This window comes from Bufo gargarizans, chromosome 2, assembly GCF_014858855.1.
Source record: "Bufo gargarizans isolate SCDJY-AF-19 chromosome 2, ASM1485885v1, whole genome shotgun sequence".
NCBI classification, from domain to species: Eukaryota; Metazoa; Chordata; class Amphibia; order Anura; family Bufonidae; genus Bufo; species Bufo gargarizans.
The window spans coordinates 187,349,070-187,371,699 of record NC_058081.1 but is presented as its reverse complement, the minus strand read 5'-3'; the positions used below and the strand labels follow the sequence as shown (position 1 = coordinate 187,371,699).

Below are 22,630 nucleotides of genomic sequence, written 5' to 3'. Positions count from 1 at the left end.
TCCTTTTGTTTGAACACACACAAACATAAAAATAACTAAACACAAGGAAAAAAAAAAAAAGGTACTAAATCGCAGAGGGAGGCCAGAAATGAAAATAAAAAATAAAAATCCATAACCAATTACAGGTGCAGAAATACAATATATCACAGTTTTCACAGGGGCTGTATCCATTTTTATGACCTGTATGAACATCAAGAAGAGAGGTTCACTTTGAACATTTTTTTTAATTTTAATTAAGCAATATATACAGGGAGGAATGGAAGTGTATGTTCAGATCACCACCACCTCGATGTAACATAACACACCATCACACTAAGGCCTTATGCACAAAACTATAGCAGTTTTGCGGGCTGCAAATTGCCGATCTGCAAAACACGGACACTCGCCATGCATGTCTCACATTTTCCCATTCTACACGTCTCGCCCCATGTTAAAAATGCCTATTCTTGTCCGCAAAATGGACAAGAATAGGACGCGTTCTTACTTTTTTGCAGTAAGGGACATACTGATGCGGACAGCACACAGTGTGTTCTCCACATTTTTGGCAGCCCCACTGAAATTAATGTGTCTGCATTGAATCTGCAAAAAATGTGGACTGAATGCTGCCAAATGCGGACTGGATGCGGTCTAATAGCAATACACAAATTCAGCAAGTGTTTTGTCTCCAACTGACTTACAGGAAAAGCATTCACCAGACTCCAACTTAATTTCTGAGTGAGGAAGCGGTGGATCCCACAGCCGTTCATCAACTGCGGCAGCTGAGCAGAGTATCCGAAAGTGTCTGGAAGCCAGAACTAGAAAGGAGAGGATGAGAAAATGTCTCGTCATCATAGCAAATGTGATGTGAAGGTATAGATGGCATTATATAGTCACCTCAGAACACATACTGCCAAATTCTTCTTGAAAGAAGAGCTGACCGTGCAGGAACTGGCGCACCATGGACTCGCCACTGGGAAGGTTTCCATCCTAAGACAAGAAAATTGCAAATCTTTAATCTGATGGAATATGTACTTAATGCCTGCACTGAGTACAGTCAATGAAAAATAAAAGTATGATCTGAATGAGGAGGAATGGAGGACCAACAGCCCAATATTATTTACATCCTACACCTGCTGTCAGGGGAAAATCAAGACAGCCAATTACATTGATGGCTGTTCCCCCCCCGAAAAGGAAATAACTATTAAATGAACATACAACGTTGGGTTATTATTATGTCAGTCTTGCATTATATATGAATTCACATACTAGAGGTTTTCACAGAATCTTACTGGGTGACAGTGGATCTAGAGAGGAATCTGGCAGAGAATCCATTGGTTTTCCCTATGTAAGGAGGCGGCCAGCAAAGGCAATCACCAGATAAAATAGTCAAAAAAGATTGAAGACAGACATGATATACTAGGCAACATGCTCTTAGTAAACTGATTATGTATTAACTTGCCTGAGTTAAAATGTTATTATACTAACCTGCTGTGAGTGGGGAAAATTACAAAATAACCTACCTCACTGTCACCAGCCAATCCGTTCCAGAGCTGCTGCCCCTTCCTCTTTCCTGGACTATAGCCAGGACATACTGTTGTGGCTGCAGCTGTGATGTCCTGGATAGTGCTGCAGCCAATCACTGGCCTCAGTGGTCTCGGGTTGCATTCACTGCGGCTGGTGAAGCCATGCTTTGGGTTAGATGGCAGATTGGCTGGCTTCTTGCTAGGGTTCTCTATTTTCATAGATTTCTTAATTTTCCATCTCTTCTAAATACTCTTTCAATCTACTTTTACCATGAGACCAGAAACTTTTTTTTCTTTTAAGGATTGCACATATCACCCAAAATCGGCGAGTTCAACCTAAATTAATCTGATGGGCACAGCACTGCATTTTGTGGTGACATGGTCTCTTTAAGAGATACTTTCCTATAAAGCTACCCAAGTGGGTGTCTGCTATAGGCAAAATGAGATTGTGAGACCCATTAGGGACAGTGACTGATGTAGATGATCATTTCTGATGCGTCACATGATATGTAGGTGCTATACATGCGGCATATACAATTTGAGAAGATATGTTGGCCTCCTGAATATGTCCTCTCAGAATAATGGGTATAGTCTTACCATTTCTACCCATGTTCCACCGACTGGTATGAACTGGCCAAGTTTCACAAATTCTTTAATCTGTGAATATAATCCAGGATACCACGTTTTCACCCAATCCAGCTGCTGAGCCTAAAAAAGAAGAATAAGCATGGTGTCATATGTATCAGTCATCTTAGTGCACAGATCAGTAAATGTGGCATTAATTCCCGGATACTGCACCTTTAAGATTAGAAAAGCTGAGAATCTGCATAAAACAGTATCACAGTTTATGAAGTATTACTACCTTAGTTTAACGGGAACCTGTCACCGGGATTTTGTGTATAGAGCTGAGGACATGGGTTGCTAGATGGCCGCTAGCACATCCGCAATACCCAGTCCCCATAGCTCTGTGTGCTTTTATTGTGGGAAAAAAAAGATTTGATACATATGCTAATTAACCTGAGATGAGTCCTGTCCCTGACTCATCTCACGTACAGAACTCATCTCAGGTTAATTAACATATGTATAAAATCGGTTTTTTTACACAATAAAAGCACACAGAGCTATAGGGACTGGGTTTTGCGGAAGTGCTAGTGGCCATCTAGTAACCCATGTCCTCAGCTCTATACACAAAATCCCGGTGACAGGTTCCCTTTAATTACTGACAAAATGATCTTCTGAGATTGTAATTTAACGTAAGTTGCTAAAAAACGGAAAATCCCCAAACAGAATAAACCAAAATAAATATACAGTATGTGATGAGAAGGCTTCTTTAAAAGGTGTTGTCGGAGACTGCTAAAAAAGTGTCAGTGGGCTGCGTATAGCATATAACACTTTGGGCGGGGACAGGCGCAGCATTACTGGAACCAGGACGCTCAGACGCTCTAACACCATGACCAGCCCAAGGCAATTCTTTTCCTGGACAGCCCATTTAATAACTACCAGTTGATTTATGGGGTATTAATGGAATATCTATAAGATATGCTCTAAATGTCCAATAGGTGTGGGTCCCAAGTCCTGAATCTGCTGCGATCTCAAGAACGGGGCCCTGCTATGAATGGAGAAGAGCCACATATGCGCAGAGTTCTTCATTCACCGCTATGGGACCTCTGGAAACAGCTGAGGGCGGCTTCCTTGGCTATTCTTGGAAGTCCCCTAGCAGTGAATGGAGAGGAAACCGTGAATTCACGGCAAGCTCTTCAGTCATCGCAGGGCCCCATTCGTGAGATAGAAGTGCTTCCAAGCAGTGGGAGCTACACCTAAAGCGTGTTTATAGCATATCCTATCCATGTGCTATAAATGTCCAGATGGGACGACGGCTTTAAACACACAACCTAAAACAATTATCACAACCTGCAGAATGTAGAAATAATGTAATCAGCTCTGTATAAACCAATGAATCTTTATAGGAGGTGACAAAAAGGAAGGAAGAGAGATGACTTGAGATGATGAAGCCAAGTATTAAGACCTTCCCAACATCTTCCACCCTACATGTAGGTCAGATGTCAGCAGTTTAAACGGGTTCTCTGATTTCATAAAAAAAAAAAAAAACAATCTGGCCCGGGTACCCAAAATGGATGAGAACGGAGCAGAGAAAGTGGAGGAGGGCGCACTGCGCATGCGCAGCCGCCCTCCGTTCATTTCTATGGAGCCGCCGAAAATAGCCGAGCCGTCGGCCCCATAGAAATGAATGGGAGCGTTGGCCGCGCATGTGCGGTGCGCTCCAATTTACTTCAATGGGAGAGGCGGGGAGCTGCGCCTGGTGGTAGACGGACCCTGGGAAACCCGGGGTCCTCCAGCCACAACTCTCCCGGCTCCGTTCTCGTAGGTGCGGGTCCCAGAGGTGGGACCCGCACCTATCAGACAATGGGGGCAGATCCTAGCGATATGCCCCCATTGTCTAAGATGGGATAACCCCTTTAACCTTTTCTCAGCATCACTGCATCCTGGCAGGATGTTTACAAGCAGAACTTCCTGTTTTCATCAGCTTCCTACAGGGTAAACCAACCAGTCCCAGCATGCTCTGCTCTGAAATGTTTTACAGGGCTAAGCAAACTGACTGGAGAAGCATATCTGTAAGATATCTAGTTAACCATGTACTTATGGATGTCATCCAGGGTTAAGCATTAACCCCTTAGTGACCAGCCTGTTTTGGGCCTTACTGACCAAGCGTTTTTCTTCCTTTTTTCATCGTCGCGTTCCAAGAGCTATAACTTTTTTATTTTTCCGTCTATATAGCTTTATGAGGGCTTGTTTTTTTGCGGGACAAGTTGTAGTTTTTAATGGCACCATTTTGGGGTGCACATAATGTTCTGATTAACTTTTATTAACTCTTTCTGAGAGGGAGATGGAAAAAAACATATCTTTATTCTCTGAGTCAGTACGATTACAGTGATACCAAATACATTTTTTTTAAAATATATTTTACTACTTTTTTGCAATAAAACCTATTTTTTTTTTTTTTAAAGGAAATTTTTTTTTTGCATTGCCGCTTCCCAAGACCCAGAACTTTTTTATTTTTCTTTCTATGCATTTGTGTGAGGGCTTGATTTTTGCGGGACAACTTGTATTTTTCATTGGTATAATTTTGGAGTAAATGGCGCTTTTTGATTGTTTGTTATTAAGTTTTTTCGGTGGCATTTAAGAATAAATTAGCAATTCTTTTTTTTTTTTTTATAGCGTTCACCGTAGGCCATAATTTACATGATATTTATGTAGTCCGGGTCGATACGGATGCGGCAATACCAAACATATGGGAAAGATAATTTTTGGCAATTTTTTATTGAAAAGCGTATTCTCAATGAAAAAAAAAAAAGTAATTTTTTTTATGGATTTTTTTTTTTTTTTACCAATAGTCCCACAAAGGGGCTATAAGGCCTCTTTCACACGGGCGTCATGTTTTTTGCCCGGATAAGAGGCGGGTGCATTGCGGGAAAATGCGCGATTTTTCCACGCGAGTGCAAAACATTGTCATGCGTTTTGCACTCGCGTGAGAAAAATCGCGCATGTTTGGTACCCAAACCCGAACTTCTTCACAGAAGTTCGGGCTTGGGATTGATGTTCTGAAGATTGTATTATTTTCCCTTATAACATGGTTATAAGGGAAAATAATAGCATTCTGAATACAGAATGCTTAGTATAATAGTGCTGGAAGGGTTAAAAATAATAAAAAAGTTAACTCACCTTCTCCTCTTGTTCGGGTAGATGCCGGTCTGTTCTTTAGCTGTGGGCTGAATGACTTGAGGTGACGTCAGATCACATGGTCCATCACCATGGTGATGGAGCATGTGATCTGACATCACCACAGGTCCTTCAGCCCACAGCTAAAGAACAGACCGGCATCTACGCGAACAAGAGGAGAAGTGAGTTAACGTTTTTATTATTTTTAACCCTTCCAGCACTATTATACTAAGCATTCTGTATTCAGAATGCTATTATTTTCCCTTATAACCATGTTATAAGGGAAAATAATACAAGTCAGAACATCAATCCCACTGTCACCTAGAACCCATGCATGAAAATCGCACCGCATCCGCACTTGCTTGCGGATGCATGCGATTTTCACGCAACCCCATTCATTTCTATAGGGCCTGCGTTACGTGAAAAACGCACAAAGAGGAGCATGCTGCGATTTTCACGCAACGCACAAGTGATGCGTGAAAATCACCGCTCGTGTGCACAGTCCCATAGAAATGAATGGGTCAGGATTCAGTGCGGGTGCAGTGCGTTCACCGCACGCATCGCACCCGCACGGAAAACTCGCCCGTGTGAAAGGGGCCTAACAGACAGCTTTTTAATTGCTTTTAAAATGTAATGCATTATCCCTATAGGGCATTGCATTTTAATGGCGATGCTATTCTGACATTGATGAGCAGGCTGCGCCAGATAGGCCGGTCTGGGGCCTACATCAGACCCCAGGCAGCCTTCACACACACATCGGCCTCCCGCAATCGCATTTGCGGGGTGCCAATGAAAGACAGAGGGAGTCCACTCCATCTGTCAGCACTTTACATGCGGCAGGCACCATTGCCCGTGGCATGTAAAGTGTAAAAACAGCCCGGATAGGCACTCCTGCCGGTCCGGGCTGTTAGAGCAGGGCTGCGGCTCTCATGTGAGTCCTGGGGACCCGTGCATTGCTTAGACTGGCCCGCCGTAAAACACGTATGGGTGGTCACTAAGGGGTTAAAATCACTACCCCACGCTTACTATACCAAGGAGGAAACCTGCAGGTTTGGCTCTTGCTAACAGAAACCCTCCATTCAGACTAGAGATCTGTACGTGGGAGAACTTTATTCATCAAGATTACCTTCAGACATAAAAGCCCTACTGGCCAGTTAAGAGTAGTTGAAGAAGGTGTCAGAAATGTGTGATTTAAATTTTCAGTTATTAGGCACTGTACACCCCTTTGCATCTTATATTGTTCTGTATATATCTGTAATGTAAAGGTATGCAATCAAAAGCAAGCCCATGTGGTAGCCCTCCCAACCGTACCGCTTTTGGAGGGACAGTCCCTATTTTTGACCCAGGTCCCTCTTTTCTCTTCAAATATCCATCTTTTTGATCCGAGGGATAGATTTGCATTATTTCATTTACAATATTGATCCAGAAAATGTTGCTTTCTATCTGGTTTTCTATATAAGATCCCCCGCTTGTATTTTATTTCATTATTTGATGGAAATAAGATTTAGGAAATGGCTCTATTCAGATCATTTTTGCTCTATTGTGCGCTAAGAAAACTATTAAAGTGTATAAATATACAGGAAAAATGGACTTTCACGCTATGAACCAAAAAGCCTGTATTAGACAGCAAGCGATTGTCGGAAGGGAAGCGTTCCCTCACGGCAATGGCTTGCTAGCTAGCAGAGAAGACCGCTGCTATTACATGCTATGCCATCACTTGTCCCCATACTGTCTAGTGATTTGCCGGAGACAGATCTCTATTACACAGAACAGTCTGCCACCGGAAAGTGCTGATTTTTAAGCATGCTTAAAATCAGAATTGCCCGATGAATGAGAATTTGGCAATTGGCTGCGATTTACACTGCAAGATAACTGGCGTGCATGCCAAAATATCGTCTGACGTAACACAGCCTTAAAGGGGTTATCCCATCTTAGACAATGGGGGCATATCGCTAGGATATGCCCCCATACATTTTCTCATCGTTGCGGGTCCCACCCTTGGGACCCGCACCTACAAGGAGAACCGAACCTGCGGTGCGCTCCAAGTCACTTCAATGGGAGAGGCAGGGAGCTGCGCCTGGTGGTGGTCGGACCCTGGGAAACCCGGGGTCCTCCAGCCACAACTCTCCCCGGCTTCGTTCTCGTTGTAGGTGCGGGTCCTAGAGGTGGGACCCGCACCTATCAGACAATTGGGGCATATATAGCAATATGCCCCCATTGTCTAAGATGGGATAACCCCTTTAAGTGTCCCTCTTTGATAGTCTAAAAAGTTGGGATGTATGGCCTGTGGTACCCTCTAGGTCTAGCGATAACTATTAGCATCATCCTTAAAACCCAGACCCCACGGCAGAGGGTGTTACATAACCTTTCTACAAGCTCAAGTTTATGATCTCCTTTTCTGAAATGCAAATCCGCCATATCTAGAGTTGACCAAAGTGACATATACATGATCAGAGATTACTGCAAATTACTAAGATATGGCATCACTAGTCACTGGGCCCAGGTTGCACTACATTAGCAGATGTGTGCTATGCAGGGAATAAGCAACAGGACCCCAGTCCCTGCATTCTTGTGATTGCCAGGGGTCCCAGAGGTCAGACCCTCACCATTATAGCATACCACAGTGATATGGATGACACAGTTACTCTTAGAACTATTTTCATATTTTGGATCATAACTAAGACATTAGGTGTACCTGAGAGCATGTAAAGGTGAAATCAGGATTTTTTGTCATCAGCTGTACAGCAGTAACCCAACTGCGAGCACATTTTCTAATGGTTTCTTCATATGGCCACAACCAAGCTGGAAGAAGATGTGAAAATCCATGTTACACTATCCATATCTAGTAAAAGATCAGCTAACTTCCGTCTGTAATACCACTAAAGCCACTAGGAGGCAAATGCTAAATCAGACTTGGAAAGGTTATCCAAAGTTAACATAAAACCCTCTCGTTGGCTTCCTACTTGGCTTCAGTATCTACAAGAGTTTATGGGTCAAGGTACAAAAGAAATTACATTGTGCTGTTATAATGGAAAATATTACAGTACTTTTGATCTGCCGAGAGTGTCAACCAATGCTACAGAATATATACGAGATCTGGCCATACATGTGTGTAATGCTGAGGACATGTGAGGGGTCTCAAAGGGGAAGATCTTCCCAAGAACTATCACAAGGGAGAAGGGATAAAAATGTGAAGGCTGTTTGGTGAACGCACCAAAAATCTGGAACAAAGCGCAGTACAATGCTAATGAATGAGGGTCTACAATGCAGAGGGTTACATCCAAGGATACATTTTGGTACACATTTTCAGGCTAGTTCCAAAGGAACATATGACTGCTATGTGTGAACATTGCCTAGCTTGTCTGCTGTCTCATTGCCAAAAGATTGATGCCAATGAGGAACCTTCCACAAGCATAAATTTTGCCACTATGCTGTGTTCTATGCCGATTTTGATGCAGATTTTGCTGGAAGTTTCCATGGAATTTACCCTATGTACTGCAAAGGGTGAAATCCACGCCAATTTGTTTGCCATTATAAAACACTATTGTTTTTCCATTGACGAATCCGGACAGAAAAGCTGCAGCATTTTTCAGATAATTTGTACGCCTTAATTATTTTTAAAGAGCAACACATGAAGAGCACAGGCCCAGTTTTATAACCTCGAACTACCTGAATCGATGTGGCAGTGCCCCATTGCATGGATAGTGTGCTGGCTGTCACCGTTCTTCTGGCTGAAGAATTTGGAGGACAAGTTGCGGACAGCGGCAAAGGTGTCTGGATCATTGACATCACATAAATTGACCATTTCATTAGCCACATACAGAGCTTGGAAGCTTCTTTGGTTATCCTCACCAAGCAACTGGAAAAAATATCCCAAAAAAAAGTTATGTGGTGCATCAGTGATAGTAAAGGTGAAATATCTTCTGTGAGACCAGGTTATAGCAGACATATCTAGTTACATGGATTTTACTTCAAATGTGAAGAAAAGCTACTGGAAAAGAAAAGATTTCCCTTTTTTATCAACATGGAAACTGTCAGCAGTTCTGAGCCCTCAAAACTGCTGTCAGCAGTACACAGGTGAGAGGGAGATCCAAGTTTTCCTCGTCCTGGAAGTGGTCTCTTCATGTCCACTGCCCGGGGCTGTGTACACCGAATGTTTCCCAGCCCTCCTCCTCGGCTCTAGCGCCCCCTGACTGAACGCTACCGCTGTCACTCTAGGAGGAGGGAGGGGTTGGGAAGTGTTTACAGAAGAGAACCCAGGGCAGGACCATAGGGACACTATGGGGGTGAAAAAAACTTTAATTTCTCAGTCATGCAACCTGCATGTCCATCACTCTATGACTGCAGCACTCTCCACACCACCTACCGTATTTAGTGCTGGAAGCAGTTCTGAGGGCTGAAAACTGCTGACAGACTCCTCTAAATATAATTACAGAAAATATTGCAATATAAAGCAGCATAGCTAAACAACACATTTATCATGGTAAGGCTACTTTCACACTAGCGTTCGATCGGATCCGTTCTGAACGGATCCGATCATAATAATGCAGACGGAGGCTCCGTTCAGAACGGATCCGTCTGCATTATTTTAGCATATAAAAGCTAAGTGTGAAAATAGCCTCGTACGGATCCGTCCAGACTTTCAATGTAAAGTCAATGGGGGACGGATCCGCCTGAAGATTGAGCCATATTGTGGCATCTTCAAACGGATCCGTCCCCATTGACTTACATTGTAAGTCTGGACGGATCCGCACGCCTCCGCACGGCCAGGCGGACACCCGAACGCTGCAAGCAGCGTTCAGCTGTCCGCCTGTCCGTGCGGAGGCGAGCGGAGCGGAGGCTGAACGCCGCCAGACTGATGCAGTCTGAGCGGATCCGCTCCATTCAGACTGCATCAGGGCTGGACGGAGGCGTTCGGGTCCGCTCGTGAGCCCCTTGAAACGGAGCTCACGAGCGGACCAGCGAACGCTAGTGTGAAAGGAGCCTAAAATGTTTTCTACAATTATTTCCACATCTGAAGCATGACAGCAGTGCCCCTGACACTAGTATCGGGGCTTCAGTTATTACCAGATACCAGGTTGTAATAGATCTCTCAGGCCTCTGATTGGTCTGTACCTTTTCCGTCTTATTTTTACAGAAAAGAATAGTGCCGTCAGATCATATTGCTGGTGGATGTGGTTTCACAGGTTTGCAAAAAAAACTTTAGGTGTCTAACCCCACACAACCACAAAAAATAAAAAATGTAATAGTGACTGAAAAGCTTCTTACCCTGGCCATATCATACAAAATCTCAAAGTCCAGAAGAAGTTCATGTACATCCCGGTTGAAAATGGCAAGCTCAGCTCTTTGTAGGGTAAATGTTTTTTTGGGATCAACGGGAGCAATCATACCTCCTTGACCAGCTCCAAAAAGACCATTACAAGCCACCTCGATGTACAGGGTCATGCTGAAATACGAAGAGGAAGATTAGTTCATTTAATGCTAAAAATGAAACACAGATAAGACCCCTGACCAGGAGAGTATAGCTGTCCTTCTCATGACTTTTTATGCCATGACATTTAAGCAGATAATGGGGTATAAAAGAATAAGACGTAGATTTATTAAGACTTGGATGTCATACGAAACTGTGTGTTGGAGTAAGACGCGCCAGATTTATGCGAGACGCTCCTCATTTGCCTCATTCTGGGCTGCGTTAACAAGAATAATTGACATCCATGCCTACTAGTAATAAATCCAGCAGACCCAGTGTCGTACATTGTATATCTGCTGTGCTTGGTATTGCATTCGCTTCAATGGGGCTGAGCTGCAACTAGGTCATGTGGCCGATGAACGGTAACGTCACATGGTCTAGGAAGAGGCTGCGGCGTTCCCGGGTGTTGGACCCCTGCCAATCGGATATTGATGACCTATCCTAAGAATAGGTCATCGATATTAATAGAATAACCCCTTTAAAGTGTACCTAAATGCATAAATAAAGTTTATTAAGCGGGGTTGTCTCACTTCAGCAAATGGCATTTATCACGGGGATGCTCAACCGGCGGCCCTCAAGCTGTTGTAAAACTACAACTCCCACGATGCCCTTCTGTAGGCTGTCAGGGAATGATGGGAGTTGTCGTCTTACAACAGATGGCGGGCCGCAGGTTGAGCATCCCTGAAGTAGAGAAAGTTGATCCAAGGCTCTTACTAATGTATTGTGATTGTCCATATTGCTTCCTTTACTGGCTGGATTCATTTTCCCATCACATTATACACAGCTCGTATCCAGGGGTTACGGCCACTGTTGCAGCGCTGGTATGGAGCTGCTGCACATGCGTGCCTATGCACACTGCTACAGTCCCGGACAACAGAGAGGCTGGTGCCTTTTCCTATAGTGTGCCACCGCTGCTGGATTGCAGGGTGGTCGTAACAATGGAAACGAGTAGTGTATAAGGTGATGGAAAAATAAATCAAACCAGCAATAGAGACAATATGGACAATGACAATACATTAGTAAGTGCCTTGTATTAACTTTCTCTACATGATAAATGCCTTTGCTGAAGTGACACAACCTACTGTAAATGGCGTCAAATGATTTTTCTAATACACATGCTCCATGCAAGGCTTTAGCACAGTGGAACGAGCGGGCGCTCAGCACAGTACACTGCTCCTCTGCCCGCTCTGATAAAGCCTGGCATAGCACATCTATGCCAGGCTTTAGGAGGGCAGCGCTGGCACAGACAGAAGCAGCAATGTGCTATGGAGCTCCTGCCTGTACAGTGTTCAGGGCGGCCACAGGGAAATGCACAGAAGTGTACAGAGAGCAAAGCTCTATAGGCACCTGAACTACAGGAGCCTATATGGAAAACAAAAATATAAGTTAAGTATATTACAAAAAACAATTTTAGGGTGTTTACAGTAGATTTTAATAAACTTTATAAGTTTAGGTATACTTTAAAGATATATTGGAATAAAGTATAACATGCAACTTGACAGAAGAGAACCTATGGACTAAGATTTACACGATTTCTAGTAACCAATACTTCGGCAGTGGAGGACTTGTCATCCAATGTGACATCAAGTCCGGCCAATAAGTGACCACACTGTTTAATGGCGGTAGTGCTGTATGTGTCACTGGGTGACACAGTCACATGACCTCTTCATATGATGTCATATTTGATGACAGTCACTTGTAATCTTTAAATGTATCTTACCTTCGTGGATCTTCTGCTTTCAGATGGCGAGATAAAATAAAGCTGGACTTTTCACCCTCCTTTGTCAGACCCTGGATAGAGAGAAAATTAACATCATTAGGTAAAACAGCCTCTGACCGCTCACTGATACTAATAATCATGGACCGCATCCACTCAGTGCATTAATGTACCTCACTAAACAAAAGGGAAAGCTGTACAAAATGGCAGCATACCCCAGAGCATGTGTGCTGTGTACCATGATCACTGTCTTAATCCTTCTCCATTGAGAAAAAAATTGGCCACATTTACGATCACATTACTCCTTTTTTTGGGAGACATACCAACATTTTTTTCTGTTTTCACTATAAATAAGCGACCAATTTCTTTATTCCCAAAAAAGGAGCATAAGAACCGATGCAGTAGCTTCAGGCACAGGATAATAGGGTTGTCACGACACCAAAATTTTTATTCGATTTTGGTACCTCGATACCATGCGAAAAACACCCAAAAAGCTGCGTGCATTCCGCATTTTATGAACGTCCGGCCCATAATCGAACAGTCCAATCCTATTTTTTGGGGGGGACAAGGTGACTAAAAAATGGCGAATTGAGCGGTTTTTATTTTATTTTTTTCTGTTACAGTATTTACCACATAGGAGATATTTTTTATATTTTAATAGTTCGCACTTTTTCGGGTGTGGCGATATGTAATATGTTTATTTATTGTTTATATATTTTATATGTAAAATTGGGAAAGGGGGTAATTTAAACTTAATATTTTTGTGTTTGTTTTTTTAACTTTATATTTAATAACTATTTCCCCCTTAGGGGCTAGAACCTGAGATCTTTTGATCCCTTGTCCTATTCCCCCTAATAGAGCTCTATCAGGGTGAATAGGACCTCACACTCTCCCTGCTGCACTGTGCATAGTACACATAGCAGCAGGGAGATTACCATGGCAGCCAGGGGTTCAGTAGCGTCCTGGCTGCCATGGTAACCGATCGGAGCCCCAGGATTACCCTACTGGGGCTCGATCAGAATTTTTCACTGCACCACCAATGAGGAGAAGGGGAGGGGACACTGTGGTCACTGCCACCAACTATTATAATACTGGGGAGGTTAGGGGCGCACAATGCCATCAATGACTTTAATACTGGGGTTGGGGAGGGGCACACTGCTCCACCAATGAAGATGAGTAACCTTTTAATACAAATACATGAGGCGAGAGCCAGCGGTAGAATCACATAGCCGGCACCCGACCTCTATGACAGGGCGTTTCGATCCGCGGCAGTTAACCCCTTATGGGTTAACTGCCGCAGATCGCAGCGCCCTGTCAGAGGCCGGGTGCGGCTATGTGATTCTGCCGCCAGCACCCGTCGCCTATATATGTATTAATGGGTTAGTTATCATCATTGGTGTTGCAGTGGCCACAGCCCATCCCCTCCCGCTCCCGTCTCTCTTCTTATTGGCAGCAGCGGCACAGGGTGGAGGGAGAGACTACTTCTCCCCGTGCTGCTGAGGGAACATGGTGCTCGCTGAGAGCAGCGCGCTCCATGTTCTCCGATACTAGGTTCAGATTATATTATCTGAATTGGAGAACAACAGGCAGTCAACTGCGGGGATGAAGCCGGGAGCTAATGAATATGAGAGCCCCCAAGCTTGTGCTCTGTATTGAGCAGACCCGGATCATGCCGGAGCTGCTCAACAGTCAAAACAAGTAAGTGACCCAGCGTTTTCATCAGAGTCTCCGTTTGTAGTTTTAGGGCAGCTAAAGCTGGTGAGAGAGGCCCTTTAATACTGAAAGCAAACAACAGACCTGGTTACAACTCTAGAACCATTTCCTACCTGGACTGGCATGCCATCCTTCCATACCAATCCCTCACCATCGCTTTCCCATATGAGATGAACCTCCTGTCCTGACCATTCTTTGGGAATAACAATCTGGACTTTAAACCAGCACGTCCACCACCTTCAAGAAAATTAGACATTATTGGTCACAGTAAGTTACTTTTCTGAAAGTAGCACATTTGGAATCCATTTTGACTTTTAAAACAACCACAATGACGCCTGTTCCTCCCTTGTCGTGATTGTGTCATCGGTCCCTTTCAAAGTGAAAACATTCTGATGAATCCTGATGACGGGTCCTCAGGGTTAGGGTGCTATCACAGTTTGATTTGTGGTGTCCATCTGCCATGTACCGGGTGGAGGCTCCTGGGGCATACATCAAACTTATCCAGAGGCCTCCACGTAGCTGACAGTGGCCAAGAGTTTCCTTTCAGGCTTTGTCAGGCTGGTAAACGTTGGTATACCTACACTACAGCAGATTACATCAATGTAGACTCAGGTCCAGTATAAAACCACCGCAAAACAATAGGAACATCCTCGCCTGAAATGCGTTGACAGCCAAGAACATATAGATGTCTACTTCAAGTCACATGCAAGTCTATAAAAATCACAATGTGACTTCCACTATACGGCTGGTGGGCCTACAGCACAAACTTGTACACTTCCAGAATGATAATACGCCCTGACTTTAAATGCCTGCTAGAATATTAGCGCTAGCCCTGCGATCATGTTATTATATTATAGCCAAAATCTTAGTATAGGTCATCAATATCTGATCGTGGAGGGGCCACTCCGGGCACCCCTGCCCATCAGCTTTTTGAAGTGGAGGCGGCACAGTGTAATTACATAATATATAACATGTCCCATTCTTGTCCGTTTTACGCTGGGTTCACACCTAGGCGTTTCTCAAACGCGCATTTTATGCGCGTTTTTTTTAATAGTGAACGCGCGTTTGACGCACGTTTGGGTGATTGACAGCAGTGTTGTCCAAAGAGTCTATGGCCCAAACGCGCGTCAAACGCGCCAAAAAAAGCTCCTGTACTTGTTTGAGCGTCGGGCGTTTTACAGCGCGATCGTACGCGCTGTAAAACGCCCAGGTGTGAACCCTTCCCATAGGGAATCATTGGTTCTTGCCTGTTGTGCGTTTTACAGCGCGTAGGAACGCGCTGTAAAACGCTCAGGTGTGAACCCAGCGTTAGGCATTGTTACAATGGATCCGCAAAAAAAAAAAAAAAAAAAGACAGATGGCATACGGATGTCATCCGTTTTATTTTGCGGATCTGCAATTTGCACATACGGTCGTGTGCATGTAGCCTAAAGGCTATATGCACACGAATGTCAGGGCTCCATGCCCGCGCTGCGGAGCGCAAATTGTGGGTCTGCGAATGGGGTCTGTGATCTGCATCCGATGGTCCGCATCGCAAAAAAGTAGTGCATGCGCTACTTTTTTGCGGTGCAGAGGCACGGCCAGAAACAAAATGGAAGTACTCTGTAGTGCTTCCGTGGGTTTCCAATCCGTGCCTCCATTCCGCATCTCTGTGATTGCGGACCCATTCAAGTGAATGGATCCGCGATCCATGATGCTGAATGCACACGGCCGGTGCCCGTGTATTGTAGACCCGCTGTTTGCGGGCCGCAATACGGCCACGGGGGGCACACGGTCGTGTGCATGTAGACCAAGCTTCAGGGTACGGTCACGGGTAGTGGCTGCTGGGCAGCTGAGACACTGAGGCAACAAAAGCCACACAGTGTTTTAAATGAATTAATAGATCATGGTTAAACCCAATAAACTGTGTGCAGGATTTTATTACACTTACGTCGGGCCAAAGGTTTGTCCAACATGAGCCGTCTGAAAGTCCCGCTTCACAGCGTCGTCATAGGAGATCCTCTTCTCTGTCAGAAAGTAGGAGAGGGAATCCACTGGACACGTCGTGCCGTACAATCTGTACCACGTACACAATCCAAAATAATTGTAATAAGGGAGAGGATATAAGAACACATCACATCTGTACATACTGCTCTGTGTAACATAGCTGTGCCCATAGAACAAGACAAAAAGGACCACAAGAGTCCACATACAGTATATACTACGCCAGCCATAGCACCTGATAACACACACTGTAGAATGGGCTCTGTCACATGTGGAGGAATATCATCCAGATGAAAGAAATACACATTTTCTACCTTCACTGCGATTTACTGAAAAATATATAAAATGTTAATATTTTTTAAATGTTCTGCAGCAAATCTCAGTGAAGGTGAACCTCTCCCCTGTCCTGACCCCTATTATGGCAGTGACACTGTAGAATCCCGGCCTTAGAGCCGACACCCCTGGGGTCCTCCACTCCCTGTCTACTGTCCCACTGCTGCTCCATTCCAGAAGGAAGCAGCGTGGCTCCGTGGTCACACTGTGGCTTGGACGGTACATGACGACCAAGACCAGAATAGGCCAGGAACAGAGTAGTGCTGGAGGCATGGACAGGTGGGTGAGGGACAAGCAGGACCCCAAGGTTTAAGGACAACTCCTTTAAAGGGGTTGTGTCACTTCAGCAAATGGCATTTATCATGTAGAGAAAGTTAATACAAGGCACTTACTAATGTATTGCGATTGTCCATATTGCCTCCTTTGTTGGCTGGAATTATTTTTCCATCACATTATTCATCGCTTGTTACCATGGTTACGACCACCCTGCATTACATCAGTGGTGGTCGTGCTTGTACACTACAGGCAAAAAGCTCTGGCCTCTCTGGTTGGCGGGATTCTGGGAGCTTGTATAAGCCAGTGCTTTTTCCTATAGTGTGCAAACATGACCACCAATGATGGATTGCAGGGTGGTCGTAACCATGGAAACAAGCAGTGAATAATGTGATGGAGAAATTTATCCAGCCAGCAAAGGAGGCAATATGGACAATCACAATACATTAGGAAGTGCCTTGTATTAAAGAGGCTGAACCCGGACATATCTCCATTTTCACCCAGGCAGCCCCCCTAATATGAGCATCGGAGGATTTCATGCTCCAGTGCTCTCCTTTGCCCTGCGCTAAATCGTACAAGGCAAGGGCTTTTTTAGGAGACGTCCTGGGCTCTCCATAGGAACCGCTAGGCTAGGCTTTAGCGCTGCCCTAGCCTGTAAAACAGCTAAGGTAGCGCTAAAGCCCGCCCATCAGAGCCGGTGATGTCACCAAATACACTGCTCGGCAGAAACCTCCGCCTAGCAGTGTAAAAACATAAAAAAGCCCTCGCCCTGCGCAATCCAGAGCATATCAGGGCGGGGTGAACCCGGACAACCCCTTTAACTGCGACGCAACAGCTGCAAAAAATTCAACACCTGGATTTATGGAGCCGGGTTACGAAGCGCAAGACGAGCGGGACTTTTCACATCCAAATCACTGCTCTAAAATAGTGACTTTTCTGAGACTCGCCGTCACGTGACATGTGTAACTATCCGATTAGTACGGATCATTCCCGCGTATTACTAGACGGCCGCCTCATCGTAGTCATACCACAGACTTTCTGTCTGCTATGAAATTCGTTTGCGCTTCGTTTGGTGGTAAAAGCAGAATCCCCTGCATAACGGAAACAGGACGGATCCGTTTTGCAGCCCTCAGACTTCTAATATGACGGAGTGAATAACAGAATGCCTCCTAAAGGCATTCCATCATAGAATTACGTTATGTTCCGTGGTAACAGAATCCATAACGCAATTCTGCTTTTACCATCAAACGAAGCGCAAACGAATTTTAAAATATGAAATTCGCTCCTCTCTAACAATGACAAACATGTGGTCATCATAGATGTAATGATATGGCGGCTACCACTGTCAGATAATAAATCATGGGGATGAATCTGTGCACTGAGTGGAGATGAGACGGGCCAGCCACTGATGACATCATCAGCTGCCTCAGTGACGTCAAACAGCAGAGGCTCTGGGGGCACCGCTCACCTCCCCCGCAGGTTGCAGTCGGTGAAGTACAGCTCGGAGATAAACTTCTCCACCCTCTCCAGAGTCGCCCTCCTGTTCTTGAGCACCAGGCGGCGGGATGGCGGCTCCTCCATAGCTTCTGCACAGAGCACTGTGTACACCGGAAGAGGAAGAGCCCGGCATGGCCACAGCTTATTAGTGCGAGCTGTCACTGACGGCTGCCCTGAGGGGAGCCCATACACTCTACAGGCACTTCTGGGGTCGCTTTAGGATGCCACAGCTTATTAGTGCTGTCACTGACGGCTCTCCTGAGGAGAAGACGGGCCCTCACGGGAGCCCATACACTCTACAGGCACTTCTGGGGTCGCTTTAGGATGCCACAGCTTATTAGTGCGAGCTGTCACTGACGGCTGCCCTGAGGGGAGCCCATACACTCTACAGGCACTTCTGGGGTCGCTTTAGGATGCCACAGCTTATTAGTGCTGTCACTGACGGCTCTCCTGAGGAGAAGACGGGCCCTCACGGGAGCCCATACACTCTACAGGCACTTCTGGGGTCGCTTTAGGATGCCACAGCTTATTAGTGCGAGCTGTCACTGACGGCTGCCCTGAGGGGAGCCCATACACTCTACAGGCACTTCTGGGGTCGCTTTAGGATGCCACAGCTTATTAGTGCTGTCACTGACGGGCCCTCAGGGGAGCCCATACACTCTGGGCACTTCTGCGGTCGCTTTAGGATGCCACAGATTATTAGTGCGAGCTGTCACTGACGGGCCCTCAGGGGAGCCCATACACTCTACAGGCACTTCTGGGGTCGCTTTAGGATGCCACAGCTTATTAGTGCTGTCACTGACGGGCCCTCACGGCAGCCCATACACTCTGGGCACTTCTGGGGTGGCTTTTGGATGTGCACATTTACAGCCACAGCTTATTAGTGCGAGCTGTCACTGACGGGCCCTCACGGCAGCCCATACACTCTGGGCACTTCTGGGGTGGCTTTTGGATGTGCACATTTACAGCCACAGCTTATTAGTGCTGTCACTGACGGCTCTCCTGAGGAGAAGACGGGCCCTCACGGCAGCCCATACACTCTACAGGCACTTCTGCGGTCGCTTTAGGATGTGCACACTTACAGCCACAGCTTTCGTCTTTTATAGACCCGGTCGGTTGCTAAGGACAACGGCTCCAGTCTGCTGCCCTTCCCCACTTCACAGAATATCCTACAGGACAAGTAACCTCCTCCCCTACGTTCTCCAGACCCTTCATACAACTAATAGCCCCCCCGACATGTCACCTCTGCTGGCTCTCCCCCAGCACCATCTATTCCATCCACCAACTGCCCCAAAACAATTGTAAGGCTTGGTGCCATTTTTCTGCACTTTGTTTTGTTTTGTTTTTTTTCACACTTGTTTTTTTGGTGCATTTTTTGCAGTAAAACACCAGTTCCGGACATTAGCTGAATGTCTATGGGAAATATGAAACGCCGGACACACAAGCGTTTTACTGCTCCGGGTGTTTTTGTTCATTAAGTGGCATTTTGTCTTTTGGTTTAAAAAACAAACAAAAACGCAGCAGGCAATGAATGCTCTGGTGTTTTTTCAGGCATTTTTCTATCACCTCAATGGGGGGGGGGCCCACATGAAGAAAACCCCAGCGTTAGGGCTCATTCACAGAAACGTGTAAAGCCCTTGCCGTGGACCACAAATTGCGGTCGGCAATGCACGGGCACAGTCCGTGGGGCAGGCGCATTGGCAGCGCAGACCCATTCACTTGAATGGGTCTGCGATCCTTTCGTTCCTCAAAAAGATAGAGCAAGTTCTATCTTTGTGCGGTGTGGAAGCACGGAACCCCAGAAAGCACTCCGTAGTGTTCCGTTCTTCCGTTCCGCATCTCCGGATTTTAGGACCCAATTAAATGAATAGGTCCGCATTTGTGATGCGGAATGGCCAAATGCGGATGCGCAAATGTGGTCCGCAATACGGCAATGGGCATCACATGTTCATATTACATTTTTCCCATCTGTTTAACGGATGCCTCAGACTGATGCCATACAGTGCTTCAGTTCCGCATCTCCATGATTGCGAACCCTTTCAAGTGAATGGGTTTGCAGTAGTCTACGCTGGTGTACTTTGCACCAAATTTATGATATGTTGCATGGTGTTTGTTAAATTTGTTGCATCTTTAATTCTTAAAGAATATAAAGTAGTAGCGGCTCTAGCTGGCGGCTGGCAATCTGTCAAGACAGCGGTTCAAATAAAAATCCAAGAAAGCTGGCGCTCTCACTACCTGACACTGATGTGTTTTGATGGATAATATACCGAAGGATATGAACTAGGAAAATTTACGCGGGATCTTAGTGTAGCTCCTTATTACATACAGGAGAGATATTGTAATTGTCGCATATTCAATTGTGTATAAAAATATTAAAATAAACATGAAAAAAATATGAGAAAAATAGTTATCGCAGACATACAATGTCTGTTCTTCTAATTCTATCCCCCGGGCCCTCGTGGTGTTAAATCTAGTAGTTAAAACCTTTCATAAAAAATATAGAAAAATAGTCCTAAATAGTGACATCATAAAAAATGCAGTAATATGAAGAGGATCAGTGCAGGAGACATGTAGGTACTATGTGAATAACAGCAATAAATCCCCAATATGTGTGGCTTATCAGATGGTGTCAGATCAATAGAGAGCCTCTGAAGGCCCGTAGGGTACTAGTTATGCACTGTGATTAGGGATGCAGGAGTATAGTATATACAGTCAGGATCAGAAGTATTTGAACACCCTGCGATTTTGCAAGTTCTCCCACTTAAAAATCTGAAATTCACATTGAACTGCTGAACATAAGTATTTGAACACCTGAGAAACAGCAAGAATTCTGGCTCTCAAAGACCTGTTACTGTGCCTTTAAAAAGCCCACCTCTACTCCACTCATTAATCTAACTTAGTAGCACCTGTCTGAGCTCTTTAAAGACCCCTGTCCACCCCACAGTCAGGGCTATAATAAGGCAGACCAAGCTGCTGCCTTAGTCACAAAGACAGAGGGTGGAGGGGTTGAAAAAATTAAACATTTTTATTTTTTTTATTTAACCCCTTAACCCCTTAAGGACCAGGCTCATTTTCACCTTAAGGACCAGGCCATTTTTTGCAAATCTGACCAGTGTCACTTTAAGTGCTCATAACTTTAAAACGCTTCGACTTACCCAGGCCGTTCTGAGATTGTTTTTTCGTCACATATTGTACTTCATGACACTGCTAAAATTGGGTCAAAAAAGTTAATTTTTTTGCATAAAAAAATACATTTTTTACCAAAAATTTTGAAAAATTAGCAAATTTCAAAGTTTCAGTTTCTCTACTTCTGTAATACATAGTAATACCCCCAAAAATTGTGATGACTTTACATTCCCCATATGTCTACTTCATGTTTGTAGCATTTTGGGAATGATATTTTATTTTTTGGGGATGTTACAATGCTTAGAAGTTTAGAAGCAAATTTTGAAATTTTTGAGAAATCTTCAAAATCCCACTTTTTATGGACCAGTTCAGGTTTGCAGTCATATTGTGAGGCTTAGATAATAGAAACCTCCCAAAAATGACCCCATTCTAGAAACTACACCCCTCAAGGTATTCAAAACTGTTTTTTCAAACTTTATTAACCCTTTAGGTCTTCCACAAGAGTTGATGGCAGATGGAGAAACAATTTTGAAATTTCTATTTTTTGGAAATTTTTCCAATATAATCAATTTTTTCCAGGAGTAAAACAAGGGTTAACTGCCAAACAACACTCAAAATGGGTTGCCCTGATTCTGTAGTTTGCAGAAACACCCCATATGTGGTCGTAAACTACTGTTTGGCCGAACGGTAGCACATAGAAGGAGGGGAACACCATATGGGTTTTGGAAGGCAGATTTTGCAGGACTGGTTTTGTTTATACCATGTCCCATTTGAAGCCCCCTGTTGCACCCCTAGAATAGAAATTTCAAAAAAGTGACTCCATCTAAGAAAGTACACCCCTCAAGGTATTCAAAACTGGGTTTACAAACTTTGTTAACCCTTTAGGTGTTCCACAAGAGTTAATGGCAGATGGAGAAACAATTTTGAAATTTCTATTTTTTGGAAAATTTTCCAATATAATCAATTTTTTCCAGGAGTAAAACAAGGGTTAACTGCCAAACAACACTCAAAATGGGTTGCCCTGATTCTGTAGTTTGCAGAAACACCCCATATGTGGTCGTAAACTACTGTTTGGCCGAACGGTAGCACATAGAAGGAGGGGAACACCATATGGGTTTTGGAAGGCAGATTTTGCAGGACTGGTTTTGTTTATACCATGTCCCATTTGAAGCCCCCTGTTGCACCCCTAGAATAGAAATTTCAAAAAAGTGACTCCATCTAAGAAAGTACACCCCTCAAGGTATTCAAAACTGGGTTTACAAACTTTGTTAACCCTTT

At 44.6% G+C, this 22,630-nt stretch overlaps 1 protein-coding gene across 1 annotated transcript in view; it reads right to left on the bottom strand.

The window, feature by feature from the left end:
- MAN2C1 (mannosidase alpha class 2C member 1) overlaps positions 1–18,330 on the bottom strand; it is a 56,598-nt gene extending 38,268 nt beyond the window's left edge. The window contains exons 1-10 of the mRNA XM_044279770.1: positions 18,198–18,330; positions 16,071–16,196; positions 14,254–14,377; positions 12,431–12,501; positions 10,509–10,686; positions 8,910–9,099; positions 7,936–8,042; positions 2,100–2,210; positions 874–966; positions 678–794 (exon numbers count right to left, since the gene is read on the bottom strand). Coding sequence (XP_044135705.1) covers positions 678–794; positions 874–966; positions 2,100–2,210; positions 7,936–8,042; positions 8,910–9,099; positions 10,509–10,686; positions 12,431–12,501; positions 14,254–14,377; positions 16,071–16,196; positions 18,198–18,310 — 1,230 coding nt within the window. The 5' untranslated portion in view covers positions 18,311–18,330. The remainder of the gene's footprint in view (positions 1–677; positions 795–873; positions 967–2,099; positions 2,211–7,935; positions 8,043–8,909; positions 9,100–10,508; positions 10,687–12,430; positions 12,502–14,253; positions 14,378–16,070; positions 16,197–18,197) is intronic.
- Positions 18,331–22,630: the final 4,300 nt, after the last annotated feature.